Below are 7,951 nucleotides of genomic sequence, written 5' to 3' on the forward strand. Positions count from 1 at the left end.
TCCCACTGATTTGTTTTTTCAGGCATGGTTAGAATCTTTTCACTGCCTGTAGATGTATTCTGCTTGTCCCATATAACAGAAAACCCAGCTGCTCTGCTAGAGTAACCACCATCCTCACCTGTGTATGAGCATCTCTTTCAGGGGTTTGTAGAGCTGCACAGTCTAGGGCATGATCACTCAGGGTGGGCACTGCTTTTGTAGGATGGTGACACCCAGGCTCACATGCTGACAACCAGGCATCCCAGGCCATGGCGCTTGCTGTGCCAGCACACCAGCAGGAGACAGGAGGTCCACAGGCATCTTCAACAGCCCATAGCAGGAAAAATTCCAGCACTTCCTGGACCCCATCTGGGAAGTGCTCTCTGAAGGATGGGTGTGTTTGGTTGTCATCCTGCTCCGTGGGGCAAACTAGACAGAGCAAATGGGCACAGCACAGCACTCTACAGACTTTTCTTAACTGCTCTTGAGGGCTGTGATGATGGGCCAAAGTCCATCTGGAAGTACGCCCGTTCCCTGCACCTGAAAGAGGGACATCCAAAATTTGGGCCCATTTAGCTCAGATCCTCAGTTAAGAGCCCACAGAAGGCTGTTTTAGCAACACTGCTCATGGTAGTCTATGCTGAAAAAGCTGCAGCTGATGGTCCTTAGAGAGGGCAGTAGTCCTGAGCCAGCATTAGAAGCCAATCCTGCACTGGCAGGTGACTTTCAGCCTTGGGTATAGACTAGGGCTGTATAGGCAGATAGCCAGACTGCTGGCTGATTGGGGTGTTAGATATAGAGACCATCTATATGGGCAGGTTTGTGTTTCCATTAGGTCAGACCCAGCAGAATTAATCTACTCTACATAGACCTTCACGCTGCCATGCTCCCTCCCAGCTGCACTGGTTGTCAAGCTGGAGGCTCCACCAGCCCACCAGCACAGGAGGTGGCAGAGTATGGCACCCTGCTTGCATGCAGGTGAGGGGAGCACGCGGCAGCGTAGTTGTCATCAGAGGAGAGCTTGCGGAGTTAACAGGGGTGAGAGCTGTGATACAATGTGGCAACCCAGACTGATGAGCCAGGGCCAGCCCTGCAGCAAGGAGGACCCATCTCCCCCAGCAACCCATCACCCCACAAACCAATCCCCACGTGCATGAGCCCTCACTCAGTGCAGGCTCCAGCTGCTGCCCCTGGGTTGGATGCCAGTGCGTTAGGGCTCCCCCAAGAACACCAAGCTCTCCCCTGCGGCTGCCTGGGATCCTGCTGCAGCACATGGGGCTTAGGAGTGGCTCAACCTGTTTTGCAAACAGGGGTTAAGTATTTTCATTCTTTATTTTACAAAAATAAACCAGTTTTGCCCTCGTCCTCTACGGCCCCCAAAATTCCCTGCCGCCCTGCTCCCGTTCCTCTCGCTGGAGCTCCCGCTGTTGCGCGCCCCAGCAGCCGCCCACAGGGAGGCTGCCCATTTCGCACACACTCCTGCAAGTGTCCCAACGCAAACTCCAGGGAGGGGGGTTGGTGCCCTTTGGCAAATGCCTCCTCTTTGCCAGGATCCAAGCTGGAAACTGCCCAAAGATGCCTCCCGGTGGCTCTGCCATTTCTGTACAGGGGACAAGTCTTAGACAAGTCACTCAGAGCAGTCACTTTGAGAAGGGGCATCTGTCTGTCTGTCTCTCTTGGATGAAAGAGCGAGCCCTGCGCAGTGGCCCTGGCCACTTGCGGAGCCCACGGGCTGCGTGTCCGGTGGCGGCTCAGTGCTGGAAGCGCGGGGAGCTGATGTGGGGCTGGTGGAAGGAGTGCGTGGCATAAAGCACCTCTGGGGGCGGTGGAGGTGCCGCGGTCAGGATGGAGCAGAGAGGTTCGTGGGAGCTCAGCATCGAGGTGAAGTGCTTCATCTCCTCTGTCAGCTGCTTAATCTCCCGGCGTAGGGCTGCGTTCTGCCTCTCCAGGTCTTCGCTCTCCTGTAGAGACAAAACCGGCAGGGCCTTCGTGAGCACGGAGCCACCAGGGTGAGCAGGGGATGTGGGCCGGGGACGAAATTGTGCAGAGCTGATGGGGGAAGGTGGGGCAGCCCCGGGGTGCTGGTTGGTGCCCAGCTATATTGCAATTTTTACACATAAGATGTAAGAGCAGCCGAGTCCTTGTGTCTCCCTGTATTAGGACATAGTGCAGTGCAACGAGTCGGGCCCTTTCTGATCTCCCTACACCACCTGGCTTCACCTAGGAGGTGCTGACTTTACACTGATATTACTGCAGCGCTTGCAGGCAGCCAGGTCCCAACAGCACTGGGCTGGACAGAGGAGGAAATGAAATCCCCGCCAGGCAGCCCACACCGTGGGGTGGAGAGTGCGGAGCAGGGCCAGGGTAGGGCACGCTCGGTCAGCAGCGGAGCAGGGCCAGCGAGCGCAGCCGCCGTTTGCCTGACACTCGCCAGCAGGCTGCTGCTTCCTGCGCGCTTGACAGCGGGGACGGGTTTGAGGAGGGACTTGAAGAAAAGATGAGGCGGTGGCTGCTCGGAGGGAGTGCTCGCGCCCGCAGCCCCTGGGCAGGACGAGAAGCCAGGGCAGAGGCTGGAGCTGCGGCGGGAAGGGCCGCAAGCGGGGAGCCGGGGGCGGGGGTCGCCGCCCAGCGCCTCTCTGCCCCGCAGAGTTTCCAGAATGACATATTTCCGGTAAATTCGGAGCGGAGCGGCGCCTGGGCAAACCCCCCTCCCCCAGCTGGCCGGGCCGGCGGCGAGGAGCGAGGCTCTCGGGCCCCAGCGGCGCGCTCGCCCCGGCGCCCGCTTACGAGAAGTGACTGCGGCGGGTTCCCGCCCAGGCTTTCTCAGCTCCCTCTCACGCACACGCACGCCTCCCGGGCCACTTCCCGCGGCCGCCGGCCGGGGGGAGGGGGTGCTAAATAACCGCCGTCTTTAACCAGAAAACCACCTGCCACAGGAAACCTGTCATTGCCCTGGAAAGAAAAGACTCACTGCTTCCTGCTAGCAGCCGGGGAAACCAGCTAACAGTGCGAGTGTGGAGGGGGAGACGCTTGAGTCAGAAGAAAAGAGAAACTGAGGCCTCAGAAGAACAAAATTATTACTGTTATTAATAATAACAACAACAAAGGGATTAATAGTGGTGTTTATTCTTGTCTCAAAGATCCTGAACAAATCACAGTCTTCCCTATCTCCACTGCTACCAGAATGCAGCCTGGAGCATCTTGGACAGCAGCTACTATGGAGCGGTGCTGCTCGCGGCCCGGGGCAGGACCCGACGAAACAGGCCAGCTTTGGAGGCGTACGGTAGGAATTCAGCCAAGATGGCCAAAGCGAGACACAGCGGTCAGTGCTCAGAGATCCTGAAAACCTCCTCCTCCTCCTCTGGCTGTCCAAATTACACCCCTCAGCACCCCCACCCCCACAGCAAAGCAGAGCTGTCGCCCCTCTGCTCGCCTCTCAGCCTGGCACACGGTATCATGCTGATGTCTGGAGGTGCCCACTCTCTGCATGCTGGGGCACCTTGCACACCCACTGTTTGCAGCAGCTGTCACACAAGGACCTTGCAAAGGAAATTAGCATCTCTCAGACATGACAAAATGCTTTGGAAATCATGACCAACATTTATCTCAGGAGCTAATGGGAATCACAAAGGGGCTGGGAAGCCCCAGCCTCCTAGTGATTCATTCACCTTAAGACAAAAGCTACAAAGTCCTGGAGCAGATAGAGCTGCTGGGTCCTTTCACAGCACCAGTAGCCCAAGCTGAGCCCCACTTCTTGAGCAGAACCACATCAGAGAGGGATGTGGTCCCCAGTGCTGAGCCAAGCTGAGCACTCAGGGAACAAACCTAAGAGCAGTAGAGGGTCACTGTGACCAAGGGATTGAAAAAACACTAGCAAAAATTCAACGTCCATCCTCTACTTTTCTCTGTTCCTTCCTCTAGCTGTCTTCCTGCCTGCGAGCATCCTCTCTTCATCCTGTAAGACTGAGCTTAGCCACGCTGCTCCTGTCCCATGTTCGTTAGACACTGGGCAGGCGAGGTGTCTGTGATGCCACTTGCGGCTGAGCAGCAGTAACCTCCTAAGTGGTTTGTTGTCTGCACTAAGAAGAGCTGCCCATTTCTTCTTGGTGTGCAGCTAGTAAGGATTTTCCTGGGGGAAGATCAGAGCTCATATCCACCTCAAGGATGGTCTTGGAGAGAACACCAACCCCAAGGAAAGGGTGTCTGTATCATCCCTCTCAGACACAGTCACCCAAAGCCGCTGCTGCTGACAGACCTAACACAATCAGCTTAGAGCCATGTCAGCCCAAGAAGGATCATTAGCTACTGATAAAAGAGTAAAATCTCTGTCTTAAACACAGTTCTAAGCAAGGAGGGAGGGCATTATGTAGGAAGGAAGGTTTAGAGCTAGCTTCTCAAGAATTCTTCCCAAAACTGGGGATTTGGGGGAGGATGAAGAACACTAAGTCAAAAGAGTTTCTTGACCACAACCCTGACTACCACTCTTCAAAGGGCAGCCAGCCCAGCACAGGGACAAAGAGGTCTCTGCCCACTGCAGGCTGCACATTCTCCCTCCAGCTCACCAGTAGCCAGATACACATGGGATCTCACTTACCAAAATGCAAAATGCAAAGGAACCCACCCCCAGTGCTCTGACACTGTTCACAAAATGCAAAGGAACCCACCCCCTGTGCTCTGACACTGTCCACAAGATGCTGCCCAAACACACACAACCGAAAGTGACCATCCCTCCCAAAAAGCAAACACCTAATTTTCATGCTGGGCAGAGCCACATAGGTGTCAGCAGCCTGCCCACACTGCCACAGGAGGAGAGTGGGAGAGCAGGGGTGAAACCAGCAGAGGGAAAATCCATGCTACACAACATGAAAAGCCTCCAAATACTGTACAGTGTTCAGATATAGAAAGGGATACAAGCCCTACCCAGGGGATATTTAAAATATTAGAAAATGAATAATATTTATTTATCTATATTGTGTAGAGTCACAGGGAACAGACCAGTGGAGATTGTCCACTCAGTTCTGCATTGCACAGTCATCCACAGCAGTGAATACAAAGTGCTACCATCTCAGAAAAGCAGCATCATGTGCTGTTGTGCTGATGAGTGAGTGATGGCATGAAGGACAAAAACAGGGAGAGTCAGCTCATGTGTGCCCGTGCTTTCAAAGAGCTTCTGAGTGAGCTAGTCAGAAGAGGTTATGAAAGGAACTCAGTAATGTCAGAATGAGACATAAAGTCTTGTTATGAATTCAGAACTGTCTGCAAAACTAAGGGCCTCGGTGGCCATTGTCATTTCTGATAGATGGTGACAGTAGGACCCCCCAGGTATGAATCCTGGCAGCAGGCCTGTGTGTGCCAGAGGAGGGGACATCCCATGGATGATGGAGGTGACAGGTACCAGTGACACTGATCAAGCCTAGAGAGAAAGTCTATAACGCTAGCTGCTGCTAGCGCTGACTTTTACATCCTGGCCTGGTCCCTGCTTTTCCTGTCCTGCCTAAACTGAGTACCTCTATGCTGAGTCCCCAGAGTAAAAACACGTTCTCTCCCGAGTGAGCCCTCAGCACTGAGGATGGAGAAAGAATGGGAGTGCTCACCAAGTGCAGTGTGTCTGCTTTCTGGGTCTGCCTCAGGCGGCTCTTCTGGGCGGCGATGCGGTTCTTCTCCCGCCTCTGGACTTTTCTCATGTCATCAGAAGAGTCCTGGAGAAACATGAGGCATGGAAATGACAGGGTGTCCCCTCGCTCCACTTGCACCTGCTGTGCAGGTATGAGGGACTGGGAGAGGTGGGAAGGGGAGATAGCAGAGCAGCCCCGAAGGAACATCCTTGAAGCACAGGACATGGGACACAACTCCTGAGCATCAGGGTAAAGCCCTACTCCAGGAAGGTATGATGCTCTTAGCATCCCTGTTGCCAGGAGGGGCAGATCTGATACCCTAAGCATCCTGGCACAGCCAGGCACAGGACTTTCCCTTTACCAAGATACAGATGTGGGATATGACTTGAGGGACCAAGATAAGACTGTATCCCAAACAGACAATTTAAATAACTTGTAGAGTAAAACTTTTCCTTCCCCATCTCTCTGCTGAGATATGGCACCACAGTCATTCCAGCTTCTTGGCTAAACCATCTTTCTGGAGATTCAGCCTCTTTTCCTCCTTTCATCCCTGTAGGTATGATGTCATCCCCTCCATCACCCTTCTCCTTCAGACTTCACTTGTTGCAGACCATTACAGTGCTTAAGACACTGTTTTGTTAAACTAGACAGACTCAGAGCTTTTGTTTTTTCTCTACATCTCAGTTGCTCCAGCTATCTCATCTCTATGCTTGCTCTTTTCTGGAGTCCCTCAGTAGCAGCATCTAGCTCTAACATGCTGACTGCAATACTCCCAAGCCCTTTGGGCAGAGAGGCACACACTTCTCCCTGCTCCAGGTCATGAGCTTCATGCAGCAGCAGTTCCCTGCTCAGATCTGGTCCTTCTGCTGCCTTCTGACAGTTAAAACCGTCATTCAGACTCTTTCATCTTCTATTTTCACATTGTCACTGTCTCTTTTGTGGACTCCCTAACATTCACACCACTGCTCCCCCACAGGACTATGAAACTCAGCCACAAAAGTTATCTTCCCAGCCCATCAGTCTGTCCACATCCTCTCCCCTCCGCCACCCCGCCCAAGAGCTTTTCTTTTCTTTGAACTTAACCGTTTTATCCTTCCTTTCAATGCCTTGCAAACCTCGCAGCTATGGCAGCTCCCAAATCTTGCATCAAATCTGATCCTTATCCTTTAGCAGCTTCTCTGCTTAATCCCCTTCTCTGTCCAGATGCCTCCCCATCCCGAGTCAGAAGCCCTGATCATCTGCCCTGATTGTCCCTGAGATTTCTGGGAAAAGTCTCAGATACTTGCCTGTGTTTCCAGCTCTAGGCAGAGAGCAAATGATAAATATAATAAAGCTTAGCCAGAAGAGGAGATGGAAATATCTTGGGCATGTGCCAGGATCTGCCAGCAAAAGACCTACCATTAAGGTACTCCATGCAACAACAAAAAAAACTCTGTTCAGCACTACTCTGAGATGAAAAGCTTCTGAGGCTGAACAGAGAAAGAGCAGACCAAAAGTGGCAGGGCTTTTCCTGGTCCCTGAGTGATGTCTGAGGCAGTGAGAAGCCCTCAGGTTCCCCTGAGCCTTCCAGGTCTGTGGAGAGGAGATGAGTGCTCAGGCTCTTCACAAAGCACCAGCTCCCGCATTGTGGCTTCCTGCCTGCTGGCTGACAGGTGGGCATCGCATGGCCCACCACGTCCAGGGTCCTGGCACCCCAGACGTCCCTGGCACAGTCCCAGCTAACATGCTTCATTTCTCCATCAGTCTTCTGTGTGGCGCCCATGGCTCCCGTCCCAGGTTCGCTGCTTGGCTCTGCATCCCTCTCCCCCTGCACCCGTTCCTAGAAAGCCCCACCATCGTGCACTGTGAAAACACCAGCGATGGATGCCAATCCCTTACCCTTCCTGCCAACCACACAGGGCCCCCCTGCCCATGAAGGATAGTGGGGAGCAGGAGAGCTGGGGAGGGATCCCTCTTACCTGCTTGCTGGGAGGGGGTGACTGGCTGAAGCTGCTGGAGTCGCTGCTGTCAGAGCTGTGGGGCATGGCTCCCGTCTCTGCCTCCCCGGGGCCTCTCCGGCTTACTTTATGCTCTTGGACTGCTTAGTTTCTTTCTTTTTTTCCTTCCTTTCTCCCTTGCTCTTCCGTGTCTCCCCTGAGATGGTCCTTTTCCTCCCTGCTCTCGTCCTTCCCTGTGGCACGTTATTCTTCTTCTCTCTCTCTGTCACTTTCTCTGCCTCTCCTCTCCGAGCCTCTGCACCTTCCCTTTAGGTCTCGGCCTCCTGTGGTTTCTCAGAACCTACGGGATGTAAGCTGAAAGTCACGTGGCCGGAAACTTTAAGATGAAGAAGAAAAGTTACAGAAGAAGAAAAAAGAAGA

General features: G+C 53.6%; 1 protein-coding gene across 1 annotated transcript; it reads right to left on the reverse strand.

Moving 5' to 3' along the window:
• Positions 1-1,730: 1,730 nt before the first annotated feature.
• BATF (basic leucine zipper ATF-like transcription factor) lies at positions 1,731-7,618 on the reverse strand. Its single transcript, XM_026120455.2, has 3 exons — positions 7,553-7,618; positions 5,574-5,678; positions 1,731-1,940 (listed from the first exon to the last, which is right to left on the reverse strand). Exons 1-3 carry the CDS (start codon positions 7,616-7,618, stop codon positions 1,731-1,733), a joined length of 381 nt encoding a protein of 126 aa, XP_025976240.1.
• Between the last annotated feature and the right edge of the window lie 333 nt (positions 7,619-7,951).

The sequence above is a fragment of the Dromaius novaehollandiae genome, chromosome 5, assembly GCF_036370855.1.
Source record: "Dromaius novaehollandiae isolate bDroNov1 chromosome 5, bDroNov1.hap1, whole genome shotgun sequence".
NCBI lineage: Eukaryota > Metazoa > Chordata > Aves > Casuariiformes > Dromaiidae > Dromaius > Dromaius novaehollandiae.